The 27,469-nt window shown below is 46.0% G+C and overlaps 1 protein-coding gene across 1 annotated transcript in view; it reads left to right on the top strand.

Annotated features, from left to right (window-relative positions):
- Nucleotides 1-27,469, top strand: part of MMP17 (matrix metallopeptidase 17) — a 47,952-nt gene that overhangs the window by 10,379 nt on the left and 10,104 nt on the right. Inside the window, exons 2-6 of the mRNA XM_063416065.1 lie at nucleotides 15,569-15,701; nucleotides 17,382-17,508; nucleotides 23,111-23,394; nucleotides 26,268-26,444; nucleotides 26,577-26,676. Of these exons, the coding sequence (XP_063272135.1) occupies nucleotides 15,569-15,701; nucleotides 17,382-17,508; nucleotides 23,111-23,394; nucleotides 26,268-26,444; nucleotides 26,577-26,676 (821 nt within the window). The remainder of the gene's footprint in view (nucleotides 1-15,568; nucleotides 15,702-17,381; nucleotides 17,509-23,110; nucleotides 23,395-26,267; nucleotides 26,445-26,576; nucleotides 26,677-27,469) is intronic.

The following is a 27,469-nucleotide window of genomic DNA, read 5'->3' as shown; positions in this document are numbered from 1 at the left end:
AGCCAGACTTGTTCAGAGCCAGGCTTGAATGGGGACAAGGAGCTGAGCTCACATGTCCAGAGAGGCTTGGATCTTATTCAGAGCCAAGAGATACAACTGCAGAAATTTAATTAATATTGCAAACCCCTTCAAAGCAGAGTTTCTGGCAAAATTGCCAGTTCTGCTGTGCAGCAGGTAGGATGCTTGAACAGCCTCCACAGGGATCTGTTACAGAATAACAAATGTTTCATTACCTGTGGTGGTTGCAGGAGCAGCAGCCAGAGAAAATCAATATGGCATGCTCCCCCTCCTCAGGATAGCCTTGAACTCTAAACTAATTGGCATCCAGGTCCCCAGTATCACTTTGGGATGTTCCAAAGAACTGGAAGTCGCTGGTTAGTGGCTGGGAGTGAGGTGATGTATTGGCTTGGCCAACCTGGGGAAGGGTTCAGGGTCTCACTGCCATGTGTGGATGATGAAGCTGGGCTGGTGGGCAGTCCTGAGCATGGGCTGGTGCAGAGGAGGACATCTCAGTTTGCAAATTGACCACAGATAGTTTATTGCCAAAAAAAAAAAAAAAAAAAAGTGACTGCTGCAGCCATGACTGAGCCTGGAGAAATTGTAGAAATAAAGTCAGTGGCAGCTGGAGTAAAATGTGACCCAGCTGGTTCCCCTATGAGGATGAGGGCAGGGGCAATTGCTCTGTTGAGAAAATCCAAATACCGCAATTTTTCAAGGGCTTTAGATCTCTATCAACATTGTTCTAGAGAAGGCACTCATTCCTGGGGCACTCTGCTGTGGGAGCAACAGCACTTTCTGCTGTCACTGTATTGTCACAGTCCAGACAGGACATGCTCAAACCATCCTAAAAGGTGGTGACCAGAACTGGCCTGTCTTTGGTGAATGTGCAGAAGCAGAGCTGCTCAACTGAGGAACCACTGCTGGTTCTCAATTTACCTTATTTTCATGGGGCATAAGGGCCTATTGGCCAGCGAAAAGGGTGATTCTGCTCCTAATTAGGAAACATAAGAGAAATTAGTTGTTTCCATAACATCAAAACAGCAGAGGGAAGCTGGACTCCAATCTCCCCAAGCCTGACTTGCTGGCAATGCAGCAGGGCAGGCAGTAACCTCAGCACGAGCAGCAACTGAGGCAGCAGCAAACAAATCCTTTAAGGACATTCTTGACATAAATAAACATGGAAAATAAATTCTGTCCCTGGCACTCTGCCCTCAACTGATGGGAAGCAAGCTGCATTAACAAAATAGTTCAATAACCTGGAAGAGCTTCAGAAGAAACTAGCTCACCAGCCCCAGGAAAAGGGGGAGTGCTGCCTGCAAACATGCAAAGGAGGTTATGAAATGTGGTAGAGCATGAAGCCATACAGTGTGAAAGTACTCACAAATTGAATTATGAGTGATAATGGTTTTCCTGTGAGAAAGAGCAGAAAGGAGGGGTGGTATGTACTGCTGCTGGTGGATGTGAAAGGGTGAGGGCAAGGGTGCCAGGTTTGCATTCTGAACTTTGGAGCTGTGACTTGGGGAAGCCATCTGTGCTCTCACTTTGTCGTATGAGCAGTGATCATTTTGTGTAGGGGAATATGCCTACAATTAGATATTAAGATATAAAGTCTCCTGGGAGACTTGGTGATGTAAATGCCATCCCCAGAGATGCAGCAGTAGGTGCCTGCACAGAGGGGCTGCAGGGGCAGCTGCTCCTACCATCATGGGCAGCTGTCCTGGCTCTTTGTGGCACAGAAAACCTTGAAATTCAGCCCCAGCCCACCCTGCTCCTTCTTGCTTCCCACTGCTCCAGCTATCTCCTGCTTCATCTTTTAATTAGACAGGATTGGGCATTACCCAGTATTCAGAGCTCCCTAAAAGTTTCTCTCTTACAGCAATCTTTGCATGCATTGGAGCAGTTACTGTTTCTTTTATTCAGTATTGCATTTCTCCAGCTTCACTAAAAAATTCCTTTTGGTCATTAAGTGACCTAGCTGTTAGGGCCCAGATGGCTGCTTTTCTCTCAGCTTTAGAAATGGCCTCCATAATTTCTCTGGTAGCATGCCAACCCTGTGCTGGGGAGGGAGAAGGGGAGGGGGAAGGACGGTGCCTGGCATGGCATGCATGGACATGCCCTGGCTGAGAGGCTCTCCTAGGGCTTCCCCGGCACTGTCCTTGTCTGCAGGGACAGCTCTGAGTGGACGGGAGGACCAAAAATGGCTGCAGTTTGTGGAGTGATGGCTGGAGAACACTTTCCACTCTCATAGGGTATCCTGGTGATCCCACTGAAGGAGGAGGTTCAGCAGTGGTCTGATGCTGCTGCACACCTCTAGTTCACCTCCACTGGGCATGGTTGCCCTTCTTGGTGGTACCACCTGCTCTTCATGATTAAGAAAGAATGCAGAAAATTATCTTATCTTGAACACATCTTGATTCAGTCATGCTAAATTTAAAGCTCACCGTGGTGGGGTGGCCCAGTGCATGAGTCCATTTGTTCATTTTTTGTCTGAGCATTCCTTGGTGACACTCAGGTTTGGATTAGCCTCCTTCATTCTCACTCCACCCTTTTTGATTCACATATTTGTGCCATTTTTCCTATGAGAGGAGAGGAGAGGAGGTCTGACTGACTGCCCCAAAAAGGCCCTTGATGGTAACATTCCATTGACAGGTAGTGAGTGCACTTACTTGAATTCCTTTCCCCTTATTCTAAGGCAATTGCAGGGCAAAAGCCTCTCACGAGAGCGCTTGGCTGCCGCATGGGGGCTCTAACACCCTGCTGGGCTATAGCCCCTACGCTCAGTCCAGCTCCATGTGTGCTGTATTTGTCACTGTTGAAAATCCCCTTTGAGTGCAGACACCTGAGAGAAGGTGTCCGTAGGAGTGAGGTTGCTGTCTGCACCCTCAAAAACAAGGCGTCCAGATCCAGTGAGCAGCTCCCTCAATAACACCAAGACAACATGGGCTTGCTCTGCTGGTGTCCCTGACCCAACCTAGTGATCTACACTGGAAGGAGCATTCAATATGTGATGCCCTATCTTTAGCAGAAGATGGAAGCCACAGCCAGCTCCAGGCAGTTTTGGCTGGGAATGGATAATTTTTCCTCATTGTGTGTTAAAAAATATTTCAACCATTTAAAAAGAAAGGGAAAAATGAAGCAATTAAGTTTCCAAAGTACTGAATAGCAAGATCTCACAAACAAGATGTAGTAAGTCAGAGGAATATGTAATTTTGATGTTGAAGTAAATGCCTTTTCCTGGATTTATTTCCTCTGTAAAGGGTGAAGTTATTTCCAAACAGCATAGGGACTGCTTTCCTGGAAAGCGGAAGCTGTGGTGCAAGTATCTATGCAGAAGGCAGCAGGGAAAGGCAGAAGGTAGCCAGAGCATCTGGGAAGAAGGGGTTGGATCCAGCTCAAAAAAAAACTGCAAAAGAGGCAGATGTGAGTGGGTCCAGAGCCTGAAGACATCACTCCCAATTTCCCTGGGCTTCATTACTGGAAGAGCAGAGCATAGCAATGACAGAAAGCCAAGCTGAGGTGGAACTCAGAGACAGAGAAGCTCTGATAGGGAAAGCATCACTGCTTGGGAAACAACTGTGTGTTGGAAACTATTAACTTTGCTGTTGTTGTTGTTGTTATTATCTCTTCTTGCTGTTCCTTGATATGGTTGGGCATTTTCCAAATCATTCTCATGTGGGTAGAGAGCTCAGGGGGCTATATTTACATTTCATAATCTGTGTGACTTGATTAATTCATCCATATGTACAAACATCATGAAATTAGCCAATTTTGCTGAGGTTTAAAATAGACTATATCCATCTCCTACCATCAGTTTTGCAAATAACCACTTGTTGGCTTCTGAAAGTGTTACAGACAGAGAACAGGTTGTGCACTGCCAAGGAGAAGTCATATATAAAAGAGACAATATGCCTTCTGTGTGAGCTCAAATGAGAAAATGGATGTTTGTGAAGCTCTTTAAAGCATGGTTATGTCAACAGCAAGATCACTTTTGTTTTTCATTTGTATGCAAGGTGGAGAAAGGACAAGACATTTTTTTCTCCTCCTCTGAACTCTTACAGTCTTCCACTGCAGAAATTGGTGATAATTGCTGCAAGATGACCCAACTGGGTCAAGGTGTAATTTTGAATCTTGAGTATCTTTCACTCTGCGAGCAATTTGAATGATTTGACTTTAACACCTTGGCAACCTATCACTGGAACACATAGAAAACTGTCGAGCAGATGCCAGTGCAGAGCAGCGTCGATCCATGCTGTGGGAAAGGCCAGCTGCCACCTCCCCCACACCCAAGGGCCTTTTCCATTGATTCACCTCTGTTTGGGTAATTGGCTTTTGCACATCAGATTGAGAAGTGCTCTACAAGCTGCTCCTTTTCTTCCCCCACTTCTTCCTTCTGGGAATTTTTTTTTAGGTTTGAAGAAAGAAAAGGGTGAGTTGTGAGTTGCAGGGTGAAGATGAACTTGGAACAGCAGGGTGAGGGTTCTCAGACTGCGCTGGTACGTAGGAGTGGGGACAGGGCTCAGCAGCCTGCTCCTGGCACCAGCCACAGCCCTGGCGTGCTGTGGAGTGGGATGAGATTTCCTGCTATACGTGTACAGTCCCTAGTGTCCCTGCTCACAACTACTGCTCTGCCAACCACCTCTCTGGGACAGAAGAAACGCCTGTTTAATTATTGTGCCTTTCATTTTGACAGCACAAATTTCCCTCGCTGCCTTCTAACCTTCACGGTTTCCTGCCAGCAAAGATAAAGCCCCTTTGCAGAGGCTGGTTGCTCCCACACCAGATAAAAGCAGGGCGAGGAGCAGAGAGTGATGCCTGCCACGGCCATGGGACTTTTGCCTGAAAGTCCTGAGGATTCCAAAGCCAGGAGTTAGCCCAACCTGCAGCAACACCTGCTAGTTGTGTATAGATGGGGCTGGAAAGATGGGGGCTGTGATTTGGGATATCCTTGGCAAAACCAGCCAGCCCTTTGTTTTTTGCCACTGGGAAGTTTTCAGCAGGTAGGGGCAGAGCCTGCCCACAGCACCTAGAGCAGGATCCTGCCTGCAGGGTGCAGAATGGGGCCATCATGGAGCAGGCTGGCACAGGCAGTGCCAGGGTGATCCCAGAGCATTCCCCCCTTACTGGCATTAGCAAATGCTCTGGGATTGTCTGTGGGAGAGATTTGGAGGAAACTCATCATCCAGGTGGTCATCAGATGAAGTTTTGCCTGTAGTTTATTTGACACCACTAGCTGCAAATGTTTTGTCACCAACAGTTTAGACTGTTTTCTGCACTGTTTAATGCCAGCTGTGGTTTCATTAGGATTACTGGCAAAACCCAATGGTGCTTTGGAATATGTCCTAATTTCCCACCTTACTGTAGAGCAGAAGGCTTGCCATGCTCCTTGGATCACACACATGGAAAAGCAGCAAATCCAGAGCAATCCCACAGCAGGTGGATGCACTTACCTCCCCTTTGCAGTGCTACAGAGCTGTCTCAGGAGTTCCTTTTACATCTGCCCCTTACCTGAACCCAAGGCAGAGCACAGGGGCCTAGTGGAAGGATTGGTGGAAGCAGGGGCTCAGAGAAGCCCTCCACATCCCTCACCTTCCACTGAGTAATGCAAAAATTATCAGTTTAGGGAGGTCTTGGCTCAGTGATGGAGAAGTAAAAAGGTTCTTTGTGATGGCAATTGGGCTGATCCAATTTGGTAGCTTGAAAGCTCTGATTCAGCAATCAGTAAAGTACGTACTCTCTTTGATAACAGCTAATATATTCACACGCATAAAACTTAACCACCTGCTTATTCCCATTGACCTCACCGAGCTTTAGACACAAATGCTCACTGTAGCAGGACCAAGAGAGAAGAAAATAACCCAACAAAACACAGCACAGACTTCCATCTCCAGGTATCTGTTGTTTTAACCATTACATTTTTAATACAGATTCACTGGGGGGAATAAATGCAATGAAAAAGTGAAATGTAAAAGCTGGGCTGCATGGATACCTGTGGTGAAGGTCTGACTTCCACTGGAGTAGAGGCTGTATGGATGAATTTGTTTTTAATCTCATTCTATTGGAAGGAAAAAACCGAGGCAGATACATGAAAAATTAAGGTGTTGTGCTTCATATCTTGTGTAATTAGCAAAGCTGACAAACATAATTAGAAAAATTTGTCTGTTAAGCAAACACTGATTGTGGGTGAGGATAACTAGCTGTGTTACCTCCAGAAGAGCTGGGAGGTTAGGGTCCCACTTCAGCTCTCCTGGGTTTATTTTGCAGGGATGCTGGTACTCAGCAGCTGCTCTCAAGTGCTCAAGAACTTCTTTGGTTGCTGTCGTTTGATGTGCTTTAACAACTTCTCCATCCTAAGTACGGTGCTGTGGTGCCAGAGAACTCTGATAGGGGAATGTTCCTGCCCAGCCCAATCTGTGTAGCTGGTTGTGGGTCTCCAGGGCAGAGAGGACTCTGCAGCTGGAGGTTTCTTTCCTTTCTCTCTGTGCAGCTCACAAGCTGGTGTTACAAACTCAGTGGCAGGCTCTCCTTGCCTTGGTGCATGCCAAGGGCTTCTCTTGTATTTTGATGATCACCAAGAGATGTTTTTCTTGCACAGGCTTCTCAGCTGCAGCTTTCTAAATGAGCCTGTATAGCTTGGAGGAGCTGTATATTGTTACCCTCTGGGTACAATACTGGTGGTATGACATTAAAGTATCAGATGCTGAGAGAGTTTTCAGTGGCCTCATTCCAAGACTGCTGCTTTTAGAAGAATTGGTGTCTTGTTGTGCATTAAATTATTTATAAAATGTTCCGTTGGTGACTGGATTTGAGAATTAAAATGTATACGAGAGAAAAGGTTTTCAATAATGAAGTAAGGTAACAAAAAGATAAAGCCATTATATGCATAATTAAAATGATACATAACTGTATCTTCTTTATGTAGCTGCTTCAGCATCTCAACTAACTTATTAGGCTGAGTAATCAGCCCCTGAATCCTCCCCCTGTCTGAGTTTGGCTCCTGCTGGTGCTAAAGATGCTGCTGATCTGCCCTGAGTAGGGCCCTGGCTGGTGCCTTGGGGACAGTGGTCCCATCTTCCTCCTTTTCCCCAATTTCTGGTCTTGGAGTGGGACCTCATATGACAAGGCAGAAAGACAGTCCTAAATTTGCTTAATAAGCTGTTTTTATCATATCCCTTCTTTAGTGTGTTCCTGTTTCAGGTGTCAAGGTGCTCAGAGCCTTCTGAGGGTGCACTAAACAGTTCAGACATCCCCTTATGAGAAGCAGTAAATCTTTTCTCCTTGTCTATTTCTTGGCATGATGTAGAGCTCAGACACTGAACTGCAGGAGGCTAGCGTGGGAGTAATTTTCTTAGGATAGGCAGCTCTCCCTGCAGGCATATAGTTGATGGGCAGTGGCTGTTGAAAGAAGCTAGACCAAAAACCTCCTTACTCACTGCTCTGGAGCATCCTGTACCTGTAATGGAAAATGCAATGTCCTGCTCCTGTGGGGCAGGTTTTCTGCGAGTGGTGAGGGAGGGATCATGGCCCCACAGGTGCCTTCCTTGGGTACAGACCCCCAGGGAGTGTCTGGCCACACTGGACCTGCTCAGTCCCTCTTAACAAAACAAGGGCACAGGGAAGGGCAATGCCTGACAATGCTGCTTTGATTTGCCCTGAGCTGTCTTGGAGACTCATGGATACTTGGGAGGCTTGGAGATTTTAAGTAAGGATCCAAACATCTGTGTGCTGACAAAGCCTCCCCACTGTGTGCAGGGCAGGGGTCCTCACTCCAGTGATTGAGAGGGCTCAAGGAGCCTTCTGATGCTGGAATTCCCTTGGACATGGGCCACAGCAGCTGCTCTCCCTGCTGTATGGATGGGACAGGGTGGAGGACCATGGAGACAGGAAGGTCAAGGCACATTCTGTTCCCTCGTTCCATCTCCAGCAGATGTTTCCTGAGGAGCACTGTCCAGCTGGCTCTGCTCACAGCAGCCCCCAGGCAGCTTTGGACTCTGATGACCCTTGTACAAAATTCTCCAGGAAAACACGGGTAGTCCGGTCCTGTGCCCAGAAAACCCCGAATTTACAAAGTCTTGGCTTTCTCTTTTCTCATACAGAGAGGATGTGATCTCATGGATCACTCACTGTGATTTATTGTGCCGTGTCAGGCAGGGAAACCTCTTCCCTGGCTGCAGGTGGATTGCAGCTGGGCACACGGGGAGAGAAGTTCTGGGCTTGCAAATGCTGTCAGAAGTGGATCTGGTAACATTTAATTTAGCCCTGTCACGGCAGATTAGATTTGATCCTGTCATACCTGCTCAGAGCACAACAGAGGGTGATGCTGGTAGAGAAGGCATATGCCAGGGGTCTGAGCACATGCTGGCTGCTGGTCTCCAGCACAGAAGGAGCCAGCATCCAGAACTGCCTGTCCTGGGGTTTTGTGTGAGTTGTGAACATCACAGATCATCATCTGTGGCTGTTTCAAGAGTGGTGACTAACAGGTCTTGTAGATTGCTGTTGCTCTCTCTTAACACTGGAGTTAAGTTTTCGTCTACTTAGCCACTGTCCATCCTACCTGGATTTGTCAATCAATAGCATACTCATGGTTCATCCTGTGTAAATGGTGCTGGAGCAAGCCTTTGAATTAATCAAACACCTAGCCCACTGAAGGATTCAAAGCCAGGCACAACCTCGGTACCAGCAGCACACATGCTCTAAAGTGGGTTTGAAAGCACATCCAAACTGATGCCAGTATTTATGAGCCATATGTTACAATGGTAGTTACTTATTGTGCTTCTCAATGGAATAGAGCACAGAGGTTGTTTAGCTCCCCTCCAGTGATGTTACTGGCCTCTGTGCCCACCAGAGGACTGGAACTCATTGTGGTTTTATTTTCCATGCAAGTTCTGGCATTTTCCTTCGTAGTGAGTGGTGCTGAGGGTACTCAGGGAGAGCCAAGGCCCAAAGGTTGCTGTTCAGCACAGGATCTGACCACAGGCATTTGTCACTGAGACATGGCGCTGACAGGTGAGAGCCTCCCATGCTTGCCACAAGCAGCCTCCAACTGCACCTGCACAGTGTAGCGGGGCTATTTTCGTAAACCCGGCCATGAGTTGCGTGGTTTAGAGCTGTTTCTGTAGCAAGATAAAGGGATGCTAATTTGGTCATTTACCTAACTTACAGTCAGAGTTCAAGAGATTATTATAAACCAAGTATTTCTTCTTTTCCTTCCTAGATAATTCAGTGTTGACAAAGGATGCTTCACCATGACAGGCAGCATCATGCAAAACTAGAACTGATGTAGAAACAGAAAAGTGTTACTGTTGAAACTGCTTTTTGATGTTTGTGTGGAATTTCAGTTACACACAGATTTTTTTTTTTGCACTATTCATTGACTTCAAGTGGAAATTTTTAGGATGTGCTGGAAAACATCCAGTGATTGAAGGATTCCCTAAAGCCCTGGTGTATTAAATCTCCAACAAGAAAAATACACATTTATGTTTAAAATGCAGAATAAGCTGTATCTTGTTTATGTTTTGTCACTCTTTGGCACTCTGAAAAGAAATCTAAGCCATCTGTAGTAAACACTGTGCTATGCTGCACTGCTCTGCTGCCTTCTATGGATGGGAATTGGTTCTTTGATCTTCAGTTCAAAGGGGTTGATAAGTCTGTTTCTGCGGTCTGCAGAGAATTTCCTTTTGCTTCTACAACATCTCTTGACTGAGTCTGTGTTTCTGGGAAGGCTCTGAGTATCCATCCAGCCAAAGAGATGCTTACATCTTGTGTAACATCTCTTGCATGGTGGATGAAGCTTGTCTCCAAATCACCACAGCCCTCTTCTGTGTCCACCTTGCCGGGCAAAGGACGTCCTCCCCCAACCCCCAGGACAGTGGAAACGTGAGCAGAACTGTTCAAATGAGCATAAAGTTACATTCTAGACCTGACCATGTCTGACAGCACTCACAGGCAGCCAAGTTAGCATCCAGTTGCTGGCTGTTCCACCGGTGGAACATTTAAAGCAAGGGTTAGGGAGAGGAAGTCATTAGCAGCTGTATTAACTTCCATCCTGGATTCTGTGCAGAACATTTGCTCAATTTAAAGAGCTGTTTGGATTCAAGCAACTCCTCTGACGGCAGCTAATGAAACTAGTCCCGCAGTTCAGCCCTGGCATCAGCCAAAATCCTGGTTCTAATCCAAACTGCAGGTTTTTTCTCCTAATGAGTTAATCAGTTGATTGCATGTGTGAGATAGCTCATTAGAGGGGTGCATGGCAACCTTTGGAAAGGAAGTGCTGGCTCTGTGGGGCCCGGAGGCCGTTCCAGTGCAGGAACACGCTCCTCTGAGTATTGCTGCACCGTATGTGTTGCTCTAATTAACGGGTGTTGTTCCTGGGGTCTTTTGATCTCAGGAAAATGACTGTAAAAATTGTAATACTGTAAACCTTCAATATTGGATACTGTAAACATTCGGTTTTGGAATAAAACCTCAAACAGCTCAAAGCAATTTCCTTTAATCTAGCTTCTGGTGTTGGGGAATTTTATTATTATTAGTATTATTTTAAAAGCTTCCACCCTATTTAATGGTAGCTGCAGAGATAAAGCAAAGTGTAATTTGGAAATTAGTTCCAGATGTTTGAGTTGTAGCTTTATTTTACTAATCTGGGTCATTAATTTTGTTGAACAGTATGTTTGGATTTTCTTCACTTGCGTGTGTGAAGCATGACTGCAGGGTATATAATGAGACTTCTGGCAGAAAAGGGAGCTTTCAAAATCCTCTCACCCCTGGGTGGGTCCACCAAAACAAAGCCTGTTTCTGTGTGGTTATCCAGCATGGAAGGCAGGATATGAGCCGTGGAGAATAGAGGTGGGGTGGTTTGTGCTCCTGCTGGAGCCCGGGGCATGGGGCACGGTGGGTAGGGACCAGGGTGCCCCTGCCAGAAAGCCAAAGGCCAGTTTCAGGTCAGGGTAAGGGTTTAACCTCCCAGCCACGACAGCACCCTTTTTAAATTAATAAAACCAACTTGTCACTTGATTAATGAGAAAAGATGCAGTTTGGTAAAGCATTTCAAAGACTATTAATGAAAGGAATCTTTTCAATGGAAAAATGGCTTCTGCTCAAGCCTTGGACTGCCCCAAATATCTGGAAATTGGGACATCCTGGGATCCTTGCAATGTATATTGCACATCCAGATTGTCTCTGGAGGTGTGTCAGTCACTGGCTGCAAGGAAGTGCCTGGAGAAATGTTGGTGGCCATGACATGGACCAGGGAGAAGAGCCCATGGGTATCACCACCAACACCCTCAGGCAGAGCAGTGGGGGCGCTGCTTGTGCCCCTGCCAGCAGAGTCCTCAATTTAACCCCAGTTTCTTCATTCAGCTTTGATGGGATGGATATGGAGACAGTCTGGGTTAGTGGTGCAAAGCTCAGGGTCCAATCCATAAATCTGCCAAGGAGCCGGGGACTGTGATAAAGCTCTGCTCTTCTCTCAGCTTGGCAATAGGCTGGCTGCATTGAGGATAACAATTTCCATCCCTGAGCAAAAGGAAAGTTACGACCTCTACAGGGTTAAGGCTGTTTTTCTCCAAGAGAGAAAAATATCCTGATTGTTTGGGCCTAAACTTTAGATAGATGGTCATTTTAATACTACAAGAGCAGGCAGAATAGTGGAGCTAGCTTGAGTACAATTTTCCTGATAATCCTGATTTCTGTTTTGCTGTTTATCCTGTTTATCCTCTCCTTGTTACCCTGAACTAGATTGTCTTCTTGTAAACACCAACCTACCACCCCTAAAAAGAAATCATCAGGAAGAAAACTTGCTGACTGAGTCCTTCCTTTGCCTGTGGCATTTGAGTAAGCCCATCATCTTATATAATATTAATATTTGTAAAAGCAAGCCTACAGAGCTCATAAATCTTCCATAAAAGAGGGGCAATAACTACGTCTATTTTAAAATGAAGCAGGTAAGTAAGTTCTAGGACAAAAGGATATTGATACGAAGGAAGTGGAGAGATGAGAGAAATTAAATTGCCATTTTAATCTGAAAATTGTCACTGCATAAGTAATACTAGAGGCTTCACTACTGCAGGAGCCAGTGCTTTGCTCTGGGTGATCACTTGACCCTGGAAAGCTCCAGTCCCTGGCTGCTCCCTGGTATTCCATTCAAGTGGCTTTAGGAGAAAAAAAAAGTCCAAAATTGAAGCAGAACTTGTTTGCAGAGGGGAGGACTGTATTACCATTTCTCTTAACTTTGTGCGTCTCCAAATAGAAAAAATAAAAGTGAAAAACATCAGTAGTTTTTTATTTTGTTAGGCTTTTTTAAAGGCAAGAAGCAGGCTTTCCCCCATTATGGATGGGAACCCAGATGAGAAAAAAAATTACAGTTTATTTTTAGCCAGCCAAGTGAGTAATCTTTCTCCAAAAACTCATGTGGAGCTGCTCCATGAAGGAATGACACTGGCATTGCTAACAGGCTCCCTTTGCAAAGGCAAACTCTGCTTTGGAGCAGCTGGTTTAAGACTTTGTAAATCTTTTATTGCGTAATGCCCCTGGATGGTAAAATAAAACTGTTTGAAAATTGTAGAGACAGGGGAAATGGAAAAAAATTAATTTTTTCTTTTTTTTTTTTTTTTTTCACTTTTCCTAGTGCCACTGGCCTGAGAGACTTGCGATGACTTTTTCCCACTGCTGAGGGCACAGTGCAACTCCCACTATCTGCAGTGGGGCAAGGGGACCCTCCAGCCCCCAGAAGGGACACTGTTTTGTCCATAAACATCCCAGCTGTGGTTTGTAGGCAATGTGTGTGCTGCTGCTCTGCACTGAACAGCACCAGGTCTCTTTCTGGAAGCTGTGTTTAGCTGGCAGAGAGGAGGGGCAGATGAGTGGGTGGTTTTGGACCTTTCTGCCAGGCATACAGTTCTTCCTTTTTGCTTTTTTTATTTTTTTCCCCTGGACCTGAGCCAGTGCAGAGCCTTTCATTCTGTATTGCTCAGTGGTGGAGCTGGATCAGAAGATCCATTTTGGACTTGGTTCTCAGACCCATCTTTGCTGGTGGTGATTCCCACAAAAATCTAGCCAGGATCATGTGAGCCCCAGACCAAGGTACCTACCGTGGGGCATGGCATGAGTCATGTAGTGCAGCCTCACTTGTTCCCAGCTCTTCTTGGAACCAGAAGGTGGTTAGACATTGGCTTAATCTGATTTTCATGATGAAGCAATTTTTTTTAAATTTTGAAATAGTTATTGAAGCTGAATCATCTCATGGGATTAGGTCAATTCATTTAGCACAGTACACTTATAAGGCATAGTTTTTATTGTGCCAGCTCAGGCAAGAAATATGCATAGAATTTTAGCATTCATCTGAAATCACTATTTCATTTAAACATTTGTAGGTAATGAGAGTTGGCAAAAAAGGTGCTTTTTATTACAGTGGAAATAAGAAGGGGATGTGTTGAAGTTATGTCAATGGAAAATGTTTTCATATTCTTATTTATGGAAGTATGTAAGTTTAGCCTTTGTCATTATTAAGGACAAGAAAATATCTGAGAAGTTTTCATGGGACACACAGATAGTTAGCCATACAATTTCTGCTGTTCTCTCTCCAAGCCAGCTTCAGTCTCTCATGAAATTTTCTGCCACAGCGAAGGTGGAATGTTAAAGTTCAATGTTACGAATCAGCTTTGCTTACAAGGAGAGAGGCAACTAGCCAGAACCGTTACATGGAAAAGAGCTGAATGAGAGCAGTATCAAAAAAGTCTATAAAACTAAGGAGGATCTGAGTAAAGCAGAATAAACTTGATGGTCTAGATGAAGAATCACACAAAGGGAAATTGATGCTTGCAAGGTAGATCAGGTGAAGGATTTGTGATCTCTGACCACTCATTCCATCTTTTATATAGAGAGCCCCCGATTGGCTTTGGGGTGTCCATTTGTTTTTGTGCTTTCTCTGTCCCTTGGAGTTAGAAAGGAAAGAAGATCTGCACAACTTTTGTTGGATATCCCGCTGCTGTTGCTTTCCCCAACCTTTTTCTGCTGCCTTTATCCCCAGGAGCCCCCAAAGACAGCCGAGTTGTGTCTGTCTCCGGTGTGACAGTATCTCCACCGTCATTAGAGGATAAATGACATTGTCTCCATGGCCAGGGAAGAAACCACATTGAACTCCACCATCCTCAGCAATTGATGGGCCAGCTACTGACCTCCATGTCACAGCCAATTTCTCATGAAGAATCAAAGATGAATTTTATCTTCTGTCACAAATGGCTTGGCTATGAGAAGAGACAAATAGTAGCCGGGGATAAGAGGGGATGGCTCTGAGCCTGGCCATCAGCCTGATGGCAAGGAAGGGCTGTGACAATGCTCACACATTCCCAGCGAGGTGGTGGCTAATGGAGTTTCATTAAGCAACAAGAAATAGCCAGACAATCTGGTTCCCGAGCACACCATCCCACTGAAATGAGGCAACTGTGAAGGAGAGGGGGGAGGGAAGTGAATTTCTGGTGAGAAACCCAGCACAGCAGGCCATACTCCCCAATGGAGAGTGACACCGAACCTGGGGAAATCTGTCATAAAGCTCTGTAAGTGTGAATCTGTTTAATTGGACTTTGAAGAGAGGGGCTGGGAGTTCTGTGGCATTCAGTGTGGCAGCTGCAGGTGACACCAAACTATGAGAAATTCAGAATGCAGTGATAAGCAGCTACTGGCTACTGGCACTAATCTTGCTACTATAAATTTGTGGTGTATTGACTGCAGTGGAAGTCTGGATCAATATCAGTCTTCAAGAGGCTCAACAGATCAATGTTTGATACAGATAAAGAAAATAGAGGGCAGGCATTTATAGCATCCCCTGCATATGGTATTATTATTCCTTACTCATCCTTCTGCTGAGGGAAGGGAGGGAGAGAGGAGGAAGGTAAGAAAGAATTTAGAAAGGTAATTCATGAGACATTTAAAAAGCAGTTGTAAGAAGGAGATTTGTAGCATTTCTTTCCCATCAGTTTTAGCCTGAAGAGAGAAAGAGAAAAATCTTCATAAAGTAATATTGTCCTTTGAGAGACAAATTCCGATTGAACAGTGGGTTTGGGTTTAATGAGATGCCTGTGGCAAGGAGATCAATGGCATGTGGCTGTGCTTGCCTAGGCTTTGGGAAAAAGGGATGTCTAGGCGTTCCACAGGTCCCTGCTGCTTTCTGGTGGTAGAGAGACGCACACCTGGTTGTAAATAATTTGGGGCAGCTGGCAGGAAGATGATTAAACCAGGGAGTGTGGAAATGCTGGAGAGGAGGGCTCTGTTTTGTGTCAGTGCTGAGGTCATCTGCCTCAGGTCTTGGATGACTGTGTGGCACAAGTGGCTCAGAGACTTCATCGCTGAGCTTATTTCCAAACAAAATCCTGGTGTTGTGAAGGTCAAGGTAAAACAAGCCACCCCTACAGAATCATTTTAGTTGGAAAAAATCCTTGAGATCATCAAGTCCAACTATTAAGCTAATGCCCTCAAACCATTAGGGTGCATCGAAGGGACAGGACCTTCAGAGTGTCTTCCCCTGTGTCTATATTTCCTTCCTTTTCTTTTCTCATTTCCCCTTCGCCTTGTTTCACAGGACTGGCTGACAAAATTTGGGTATCTGCCTCCTCCGGACCCTGTCACGGGGCAGCTGCAGACACGGGAGGAGCTCACCAAGGCCATCACTGCCATGCAGAGGTTCGGGGGGCTTGAGGCCACAGGAGTCCTAGGTCAGTGGCTCATGACCCCTCCTCTCCTTGGTGCAGAGCAAGGCAGGGATGGCTTCTTGTAGGTCCATGGGGGAGAAGGGACATGGTATTGTGTTCTGGAGCAGCATCAGGAAAAGCTCCACAAAAAGATCACCTGGGTGGAGCATATGGCCCAGTTTGCAGCTGTAAGAGTAATTACATGGCTCAGGTGCTCTGTTGCCTTGTGTTTTCAAGAATCTGAGGCAAGCAATTATTTCAACAGACCCACAGACCCTCGGGGTTCTCAGTGTGCTTAAAATAGTTCTTGGTGTGTTCAAAAAAAAGTAAACCAACAAAAAGAATTTAAAAAGACAAGGGGAAAAAAGGGAGAAAGTTGTCATGTTCAAAGCCTTACTTGTAGCCTCAAACTGAATTGAACAAAAATCCTGATTAAGCCTCCCAGTTTGTATACATTGATATTTTGGGTTCTTTGCTGCTGGAGCACACCCAGGGAAGGGAGAAAGATGGTATTGCATCACCCCAACTCTGTTTGCTCTTGCCCACAGCACATAAGAGCCAGGAGGCTCCTTGGGGCTTTCCTGGGATCTCACCGAGCCACAGCAGCTCTAGGTACTCCCCAGTCATGCCCAGCCAGCCAGGAGCCCATCATCTGCTCCAGCAGCTCCGTTGGCCAGCAGTGCCATCTGTGTGGCAGGCACATCTGCCTGGGAGGGAGCAGTCCAAGGGCAGGCTGAAGCAGCAGAGTTCACCAGCGTGGTCAGGGTCATTCCTCTCAATGCCTTCACTGAGGGAAGGAGAAAGCCAGCATTATCCCAGCCTGCAGAATCTCTGCTCTCCTTCCCTCTGTGACCCTCCCACCTTGGGTCCAGCGTGCTTCTGCTGCTCAGGACACAATTAAGGAGAAGCAGCTAATTAGCAGGCGGGGTCTCTATCCATCCCAACACCCCAGCATCCCTCTGTTGGTCCCCTGAAGCTGCGGCTGCGTCCCAAACCTGGGACTTCCTTTCTCTGGTCTTAACTGAGCGTGTGCAATAGTTTCTCTTCCACTGCATCACAAGCTGCAGGAGACCCCAGAACAGGAGGGGCCATTCAAATTGCATTGTCAGAGGGGCTGTTCAAAATGGGCTGGGGTGAGAGGGATGGTTGCCCTGGGCAGGTCATGGTTGTGGGTTTGCTCATGAAAACAGAGTTTAAGAGGTAAAGTCAGCAGGGAAATGAGTGAATGAAAGAACTTTTCTGCATTTCAGCTGATGAGAAGAGACACTTGAAGCTTCCATTCATTTAAAAAATTAATAAGAAGGAATAGGGACATTCTTCAAATGAGCTCCTAGCTGAACAGAGATGGAGTTTATTTACATGTGAATGTTCTCCTTGACAGAGGAATACTGGGAAATTCATCAAGAGAGAACAGAACAGAATATTTAAAAAAATGTGGTTTAAAACATAATCAAAGCTGGCTACGGGTGGGCTTCCAGCAGGAATTGCTGTCCAGTGGTGGGAGCAGCAGTGGGACGTAGGAGGCTGAGTGTTCAGTGGGTGTCATCACAACATATTGGGGCTGGTGCCAGGCCCCAGTGGGCTCCTAAGTATCCACTTTTGCTCTTCTGGTTCATTCTTAACATTTCATTTCCCATCTCTTTGTCCCCCTGGGATCTCTTAACCCACCATTCCCGTGATTTCTTGTTTTTTCTCTAACCCTAGATGAAGCCACCCTGGAGCTGATGAAGACCCCTCGCTGCTCTCTGCCTGACCTCACCATTGAAGAGACCCGGAGGAAGCGATTTGCCCAGGCTGTCACCAAGTGGAGTAAAAGGAACTTGTCCTGGAGGTAAGAATTCGTCTATTTCTGCTGAAATCTTGCAGTAAAAGACCAGTTCTGCAGTCACCTTTGGTAAGTATGGCTTTGAGATGAGTTTTAGGGTGATGGTTAAAACATGTCCCTCTGGGCTCCCAGGACCCCATGGACTATTTATTTTAACTGTTCTCCTGACAGTCTCATCAGTGACTTCTTGGACCCACTTGGTACTCCCTGGGAATGGTGCAGATTTGGCTGGCAAATTAGCTGGGAGATTTTTGCTGGGTTGCAGTGGTTGTTAGAGCATCTTTTTTCTTGAGTTCGTTAGGACTCTGTGCTTTCTCAGGCAGCTGCCAAGCCTGGAGCTTCTTCTCTTGCCACACCCAAGTCCGAGGGTAGGAGCATTTTCTGGGTAATGAAGTCACCTTTTTTCTCCTAATCTTGCCACAGGCGTGTATTTTTCCCTCAATGTCAGGAAGCGAAATGTGTGGGTCCCTCTGCACCTGTGACACAGAAGTTCAGGTGCCGCTTTCAGAAATATGCTGCAGATCAGGGTTGGCAAGCAAACTGATCCCTGTCACACCAAGTTTTGTGCTCTTTGGGACTCATTTTTCCTCCCTCAAATAACATGTGCTGCAGTGATTTTTCTTCTAAGAATAGTGTGCAGCATGAGGTGCTTGTACTGTCCTGAAAACACATGTAGATCTGATGGAGAGTTCTCCTTATTAATAATAAGTTTCTCATTGATCCTGGCATAGTCCCTAGAGACAGTCCTATTCCCACTGCAGTAAAAAATCTCAGCTTGGCTATTGCTGTTGACACATGTTGAAACTATGGCCTTAGCAGAGATTTGGTCTATATTCCAGCAGATTCATTTGAGACTTTTATTTTGAGAAAAGATAAACATAATTCAGCTTCAGTTAGAAACAATTTTGGTTCATAGAGGGCTTCATGTCATGAAGTGACCCATGTTATAAAAACTCAGCCTGTCTCCCTGATGCCCAACACCGACTTGATGGGGAAAGGGTAATAAACTTCTTTCCCATTCTCTTGGAAACTGTGATGCTGCAGCAAGAATTGCCATAAAAAGGGGTTTAGGTCTGAGACAATATTATATGTAAGGCACAAAAAAAAATCCATCTCCTGACAAAGTAATTCCTGCTTTTTATTCTTTGATCCTTTCCAAAATCTTGGCTTTTGTCCAAGAAAGAGCTGTATTTTACAACTGTAGTTTGTAGCCAGCAGAACGCTATAGCATTACAGAAACTCCAATGCGGTATTTACATCCAGCACTTGAGATTAAACTGGCTTTTTGGAAACTGCCATGAAAATCAGCCAATAGAACACAAAAGTTTTACTGGCTTACATTTTACACATTGCTTGAAGATTTTTAAAGATGAAAACAAAACTAGATGCTACTCTGACTTGGATTAAAAGTTGAAGAAAAACATGAACAATTGCTTGCTTGTTTATTTCAGCCTTGCAATTGTTCATTCAGGTTTCTTCCTTTTACCTTTGAGTACAACCAACCTGGAGAGCTCAGAGAGCAAAACAATACAGGCTGCATCCTGCTCAGCTCACAGTTCAGCCTCATAGCATCCTGGTACAGCCTTGTAGCATCCCATTACAGCATCAGAAATAGATGCCTTTCTGTGCCTCATCTCCATGTAGAGTTTTCAGGATATTGCAGCATATGCATTTTCTTTCCACAGAATTGCATTTTTATTATTTTATTTTCCCTGCGCTCTCCCCAGGTGCCAAGGCAGCTGCTGAGAGAGTGGCATACTGTGGATGCCCTCTGCCGGCATCGCACCAGAGCTGCCCGCAGCCACTTCCTCCTCATGTTTGCAGCCTTATTTTTCACTTGATGATTTTGCTTTATTGCTTCTGCTAACATCCCACTGAAGGGGAGTTCATAGCTGGCATATCCATTTCTTCCCAGAGCTCACTGTCTCCCAGCAGTTCTGGGAAGTGCAGCAGCAGGGCCATGCCCCATCTCTGCACACTTTGAGCTCCCTGGGGCAGGGGGAGCCGTGGAAGCTCAGCTTTTAAAATTTCCCAGTTTTTTTCTTTCAGTGCTGAACTGAACTGGGTTTCATCTGTCGGTAGTTAAGGACTACTCCTTTGTGTCATCTCATCAGAGCTGCAGCCTTTGACACTGATGCTCAGGCCACGGGCTGCTGGAACGGGAGCAGACCCTACTGGCAGAGGAGCCAGTGGCACCAGTCAGTCACTGCCCACCATTGCTTTGAGTGTCCTGAGCCATCCCCCAAGGGGAGGTGCCACTGCCTGAGCTCAGGTGTGGATTTACTCGGGCATGGAGGGGTGGCAGTCAAGAGCAAGGGTGTGCAGGCCCCAGTTCTGAGCTCCCATCCCCACCACGGTCCTGACCCTCCTGCTTTCCTCCTTTAATCAGTGGCATCCTGCCATGGGGACTTCCCATCCAAAGGCCAGACTGCTTTGTCCCTCATGTCTGGGGGAGACAGGTGCCCAAGGGGGACAGACTGTAACCTCTCAGTGTCAAGCTGCCTTAGGTTATTGTAATGCTCCTGTCACAGGCAACTGGGACCCTCCTAGGAAAATCCCCGAGGAGCTGAAGCAGAGAGCAGGCAGGTGTGTGGAGGCACACTGGCTCAGGGGTGACTGGCGTTCTGTGTGATAAAGGGCAGGAAAACAAAAATAATGAGCAATTCTGGGTGATAGTCTAAGTGCTAAAGGGGGTGACGGAGGGTTCAAGCACCCAATGCTTTCCTCCTGCAGAAAAGGGCAGTGTTGCAGCACTACCAGGGTACCACTGGATCAAGGCTGCTGTGCCATGGATGGCTCTGGACAGCTGCAAAAGCACCTTTGCCAAATCAGCGTCTACCCTTTCAACCATTCCCTCTTCATTCCCCTTCCAAGAAAAATCAGGCTAGGTTTATCAAGCAGTCCTTAGCCTGCTGTGTTTGGTACTTCTCTGCATTTGTTTTTTTTGTCTGTGGTTTCAGGGCTGGGAAAGTGAAAGAACACTTTCATTAACAAGCTATTGATTTCTCATCCATCACTGATACTCTCCCATTTTTGTCTTTTGGAGGACAAAAACCAATAAGGAACCCAGAAATCAAAATAGGTGTGGGTGCCTCTCAATGGCAAACAGAGGCAGATCAGTCCTCTCTAATCTCTGCTTAACCATCCTAGACACAAAATCTGTTTGGGATGGGTCAGGCAAAGGAGGTGACCCAGGACACATGAAGGACTGGCAGGACTTTGTGAGAGTCAGCATTCGTCTGCATAGCAATGCTGCTACCTGACAGCTCTAAATGCAGAGGGGAGATTTTCTCCTTGGCATCCAGTTGTGCCCCTCAACACCACATCCTGCTTGGCAGCTGCAAGTTCCAGTGCTGTGGCTGACGCTCCCTCCTGCAGCCCCATCCGCCACAGGGATGGACACTCCTCAGGGTGTCCCAGAGTGTGATTTGCAGAGGGATATGACTGACCCTGCAGCTAAGGACAGTGTTGGTCGGCTGGCTGGAAGGACTGAGCCGCCTAGTCCTTATCACCCTCCCTCTGGCTGGCAGAGGCTGTCTGGAGCAAAGAATTTTCTCTCCAATTACTTCTATCAGGAACATAAGATCCGAGTTGTGTAAGAGAAGAGATTTACATCCAAGAAGAAGGAGTGTTTCTCTCCACTGGAAATCTAAATGCCATTTATTACTACTAAGAATACTAATACTAATACTAATACTAATAAATTACGGTAGGAGGAAGCTTATTTATCTGAATGCTGTTAGAAATGTGCCTCCTTTTCAGTAGACTTGGGTGATGCAAGGCCAACAAACATCCTATCAGCATAATAGTCTTTTCCTAATCTTGTTGAAAACAATTAGCAGAGCTCCAGCAATCAAATCAGATGGTGAATTGAAAAACCCTGATAGTATTCTCTTGAAAATGACAGTGATAATGAATAAAGGATAAGGGGCTTTTCACTTACACCTGCAGCATATTAATAAAACGTAGGTCAGCTCAGAGGTGTAGGACTTTTTGTAAGAAGTAGAATAGGTATTGATACTGTTTCTGCCTTAATCTAATGCTTCTAGAGTCTGGAGATGAATATTAATAATATTTGTTTCTTTAGACAGGGCTTTTTATCCACCATCCTTGTGCAAAGGAGATCTGATTTATTATCCTCATTCTACAGCTGGAAAGAAAAGGAAAGGAAAAGAGCTCACATGGTGAGCAGAGCTTGAGGAGGAAAGAGCAGATAGGGTCTCCAAATGTGATTCTGTGCCTTAGGCACCATGATCCTGGAGAAGGGTCATAATTCCTGAGCTAAATATGGTGTGTGTTACATGTATAATGACTTATTCAGTAGAAATTAAAACAGCAAAGGGTTTACCTAAGTCCCGAGGAGGGTTATGAAAGATGAGGACAGCTAGTTAATGAGTATGTGGAATCCATGTGGCCTTTTTCTCTGTACTGTAGAGGATTAGATCCAGACACAGTCACTTCTATAAATGAGAAATCGCCTGAAAATTGTGTTTTCTAATCCCCTACTCATACTTTTGTACCTCTGTGCTGTCTCCTTTACAAATGTGTTTTCTTTGAAGTCCTACAATCATCTGGTGTCGCATACATGTAAGTCATTTAGATTAGTCAATAAGGTTTTTCTTTCCCCAAACAGTCAAGGGATAGCAAAGGCAAAGATATGAATGATTTTTGCTCATTTAGCTGTGATGTGTTTTGCCTGATTCACCCCTCATTCCCACCATCTCTAGGATGAGCTTCCCAAGTGCTTCAGAGGAACTGTTAGTGAGATTTCTTCTTATTCTCGTGAGTCCTTTTTTGCTCTATCCAAGATTTAACGCTGACTAGTTTTGCCCTGGCCCAAAGGTGATGCATACTTTGGGCTGCCTGTCTCTTGAGGGTGTGGGATGTGTTCCCAACCTCAGCAAGCACGTTATTCCTACTCCCCTTTTCACACCCATGGTATCTCCCAGCACTCAAATTGCTACTTGTGAAGAGCTTGAGTGGTGTGACAACCCCTTCTGATGGCTGCAATTACCTCTTGAAGTTTAGTCAGGTCATCACCGCCCATTGGCGACGGGAAGTGGTGTGGTACCAAATAATGCTGCCACAACCGTATGAATGCAGGAGGGTAAGTGATGTGATCATAATTGTTGCTTCAGCCTTTAAAAATCTGTCAAACTACGAAAACACTTTGGCTGGTGTGCTAGTGCACAAAAAATAAAGTATCTGTTATTACTGGTGTAGAGCTGGCCAGAAGTTATCCATCAGAGTAGGCTTTTGTCAATAATTACTCAGTTAACAGTACATTTGCTTGGAAAGCGTGTATATTTTTGTCAAAATTGTCAACAAAAGATTATCTAAATATACTCCTTTGGAAGCCAAGGTGCCTTGTTGCATCTTTGTCTTTTCATCTCCTCTATTAAATCAACAATATTTGGAATTCTTTTTCAAAGTTGGGTTATACAGGAGACAGTGACTTTTCTTCCACTCCAGCTCAGCCAAAAATGCAAAAAGCTCTGAAGGCCTCACTGCAGCTCTTATGCACCAGGCACCTGCAGAGCCAGTACTGGTGATTCTTGGAGATCTTGCGTGCTACTGATGCATCCTCTTTTTGCCCTCTTTATTTCAGAGTTCGCACCTTTCCAAAAGAGTCCCACCTGGGCCATGACACTGTCCGAGCCCTGATGTACTATGCCCTGAAGGTCTGGAGTGACATCACCCCACTGAATTTCCATGAAGTGGCAGGAAACAATGCTGACATCCAGATAGACTTCTCCAAGGCAGATCACAATGATGGCTATCCCTTTGACGGGCCTGGTGGGACAGTGGCACATGCTTTTTTCCCTGGAGACCATCACACAGCAGGGGACACTCATTTTGATGATGATGAATATTGGACCTTCCGATCATCAGGTAGGTCAGAGTGGGAGAGTTGCAGCCAAGCACAAGGCCTCACAATTTCTCTCTTCTGCTCTGGTGGCTGGAGTGGTTTAGCTTCTGCCACACCTTTACCCCAGGCTTCAGGATCCCTGAAGTCTTCTGATTCCTTTCTCAGCCTTGCTAGCGAAATCAACCCAGGCAGTGTTGACGATGCTCTTATGTTCCTGGAAGCCTCAGTGGCATCTCCATATTTCTCCTTATCCTGCCAGCAATTGCAGAGCTCCCCATCTCCCAACCGCAGTCTCCATCTCTTCTGTCACCTGGAAGGTTGCAGGTTGGGTATGCGGCTGCTGGAGTTCTTGGATGGAGACTGCATTCTCTGACTTTGACATCTTTTGGGTGCCTTCACTGCCACATGTCCTAGTTTTCTATTCTTAAAGTATACTATTAGCTGACCTACCTATAAAGGGCTCTGTGTTGTGCTGGGAAAAAGGCCTATTTTTTCTTGCCATCTCCTGTCTATTACCTGACACCAGGATGGTTACAAGCTGCAGTTCTGTTATTTTTTTTCTTCATCTCACCTGGCTAAAGTAGAGTTTTAATAAGCGGAGGGAGTATCAGAAGCAAGTGTTCCTCAGTTCCAAACCATCTGTGGGGATCACATCCCCAGCCTTCATCTCAGGCGTGTTTTGACAGAAAGTCTTCTCTGCAGCCACCAGCTGCTAATTTTCTTGTCATGCCACCTCGTCCACCAGCCTCCTAGTGGGATCCTGCTGCCTCAGCTCAATGACTTTGTTGAAACCTAACTGTCTTCTCTGAAACAAGCTAATACCTTCCTCCTGCCCACCAGTTGACTTCTATCTATCCCCTCGAGTGTTCGTGGGCAGGAGTGCAGGAGTGTTCACCAGGGGTGCTGGAGGAGGTCTTGAGGGGAAGATTAAAGGTCTGGACAGGCTGATCCTTCAGAATTACACCAGCTCCTTGTTTCATGCTAGTGTGCAGCCCCAACTGTGGTTCTTATCAGGAAGGAACAAAAAAGCAGCAGTTTTGATCTGCAGACATACAGGGCAGAAGCAAGTGCTGCAGTCAGTAGCTTGCCACAGTGAATGTGTTAGTACTGGAGTCAGTTTTGCAGCTAGTGGTTGAGAGTGCATTGTGAAACAAACTCCAGGGAAGGACCAAGCTCAGAGCCAGCGATCCTGCAGGGAGTGCCCCTCCAAGCACCACCGAGGGATGAGGGGCTGAGCCTGCCAGCCTGCCCTCTGTTTTGATGATCTTGGAGCTGTCTGAGCTTCATCTTTTATTTATTTTGTTCTCTCTACTGATTCAAAAACAACCACTTGGTAGGTGATATAAAAATATCCCCAAGGTTGTCAGTCTGGCATTAAAATGTCAGACAGCATATGTCTTGTTCTCTCTTAGTGCCAGGGAAAACAGCACAGGTTGTAAAAATCTCGCCTGGTTACAGACACTGTAAATAATAATCATGAAGGAAAAGGCAAAATTCAGCAAAGGATATCCCCCTGCTCCAACACCCCACACCTGGCAAGGAGCACTAAGGACTGGGCAGGATCAGCCCTGGCTACTTTTGTGCAAAAAAGTAGCCATCTCAGATGGCAAAGAAGCCAACTCCTTCCTCTCCAGTCATTCTAAGGGAATGTGACATGCCCCAGAGCTCCACAGGGATCTTTCCAATCTCATTGGTTCTTCATTGCAATACTCAACATCACGATCTTTTTAAGAACCACACTTAAAATCACTGCTGCTCGCTGGTACTGCTCTGCAGGACATTGCTGTGCAGAGAGGGGCAGAAATTGCACAGACATGTGAACCAGCCTGTCTGGAGCTGGGTGGTGGAAATGCACCAAGCAGATTCAGTCCCGTACGGCTCCTGGGAGCAGCTTCTCCTTTGCTTTGGTAGCAGTGACGTATGTTTGGAAATGAGCAATAATTCCTTACATGAGTGTCTCAGGCCCTGGAGAGGATAGGATTGGTTTGTATATGGGTGTGGTGTGAGGCACTGGGAGTTGGATTGCAAATAAGGAAATTTGGAGAAAGTGAATATAGTAGAGATAGCCCAGACTGAAGGAAAAAAATCACCAAAGGAGGTATTGATGTTCAACAATGTCTCCCTAATGCCCATTGTGATGTGTGAGGATCAAAGTGCCAAAGGCAGCAGACACAAGAGCTGCAGCCCTGTCAGCACAAGCTGTGTAACAGGAGAAGACGGTAAATCCTCTGAAAACAAACTGGACATGGTCACCCACCACTGTTGTGTCAGGGCAACAGTGAGAGGAGGTTGGTGGCCAATAATGAACATTCCAGTGTTTGTGTGCATACAGGAAGGTTGAGAGATGGATTTGGCCAGGGCAGCAGCGTGTCAGATCAGTCAAGGAAAGCCCCACAGAGCGCTGTGGGCAGGCGGGCACTGCTGACACTCCCCGGCTCCTTGGCACATGGCTTGGCTCATTGTCACAGGATGTGACAAGCTCCTGGCTGATGGCTGCAGAAACCTGGTATTCTGGGCTGTGTCTGGAGCTGCAGCAGGCATGAGTGCAGGGAGTGACTGTTCTGGCCCAGCTTCTGCAGTGCCACTCAGCAGATGGTTGTGATGTGATTGCTGTCTCAGCCCTTTGTCCAGCTTTTTTCAGGTGCCAACAGTGATCTGGAAATAAGAGGGGTGATACCCAGACTGGTGTAGGCTGAAGTCTGGCTTGCTTTCCATTTTCATATGGTACACTCCAGTCTCCAACTGGAAAAAAATGTCTTTTTCAAACTTTACCTATTCCAAAAATCTTTTTTCCAGTTTATCCAACATAAACCTGCACTTTCTCTTACAGCTCTTGCAACCCCCAATTACTATCAATACTTAGTGATTTTTATTTCAATGTTGTCCTTATCTCCAGACACTCATGGGATGGACCTATTTGCTGTAGCTGTCCATGAGTTTGGCCATGCCATTGGCCTGACCCACATCTCTGCCATAGAGTCTATCATGAGACCCTACTACCAAGGTCCAGTGGGTGATCCTCTGAAGTACGACCTGCCTTACGAGGACAAAGTCCGGATCTGGCAACTCTATGGTGAGTTTGTGTCTCTGACATGGCTACAGCCTGTTCCTGCCATGGCAGGACACACTGGAATAGCTGTTTTTTGGGGTGAATGGAGATGGTAGGGAGGATGGTGCTCCCCATTACTGCTTCTTTTCTACACAGGGGTCAGGGAGTCTGTGTCCCCCACAGCCAAGCCCAAAGTAAGCAAAACAGATGACCACCCAATCCTGCCAGAGCTGCCAGAGAACCGCTCCACTGTCCCGTAAGTCAAATTTCTTTCTTTCCTGCAAATGATGTGCAGTAGTGAAGCCCTGCTTCATCAGTATCTTGCCTCCTCACTCTGGCTTTGGTATTTCTCTCTGGATCTCTGGATATTTCACAAAAACTCAATATTTTTAGTCATATTAGTGGACAGCTGTCACCATCACCCTTACGTAAATTCATCCTCGCTGGAATTTTAATCAAACTTCCTCAGCAGTATCCTGAACTGCACAAGCATAACTTACCTAAATCATTCCACAGTGAGCAACAGCCTTATGTACCTGAGGGAGTGGATATTGGAACAAGTGGACTGATGGTCTGACTCCAATGCAGGTTAGCACTGGCAAAGGGCTGCTTACACTGAGTGTCATCAAGTATGGCCTCATTGAGGGAAGTGCAGGATATAGCTCATTAATAAATGTTGACCAGGGCAGCAGGGCAGTTATGAGAAGAAGAGACACTGAACAAAAAAGGGAGGAGGTGATGGTCACACATATTTTTGCCAGACACCAAGAGCGCCTCAAGTGAGAGCAGCAGAGATGGAGCAGGTCACCTTCACCTCATGCTCCTTTTGTTTTAACATGCTGAATCCCATTAGTTACGTTTCTCAGTGCGTAGCTTCTAAAGGCACTAATCTGCCAGGCTCCTTATGGCCATGTTTGGACCTTGAAATATGAGAGTCTTTGTCCCTGCAGGTGTGGAAGGCCGCCATCTCACACCAGCAGCAGGAGCAGCAGAAAACTTGCACATGCCATCCCCTTGTTCCTGCCTTGTATGCACGGAGGGTGGATGGG

This window comes from Prinia subflava, chromosome 19, assembly GCF_021018805.1.
Source record: "Prinia subflava isolate CZ2003 ecotype Zambia chromosome 19, Cam_Psub_1.2, whole genome shotgun sequence".
NCBI lineage: Eukaryota > Metazoa > Chordata > Aves > Passeriformes > Cisticolidae > Prinia > Prinia subflava.
The sequence above is the reverse complement of the archived record's forward strand: the minus strand, read 5'-3'. Positions and strand labels throughout refer to the sequence as shown.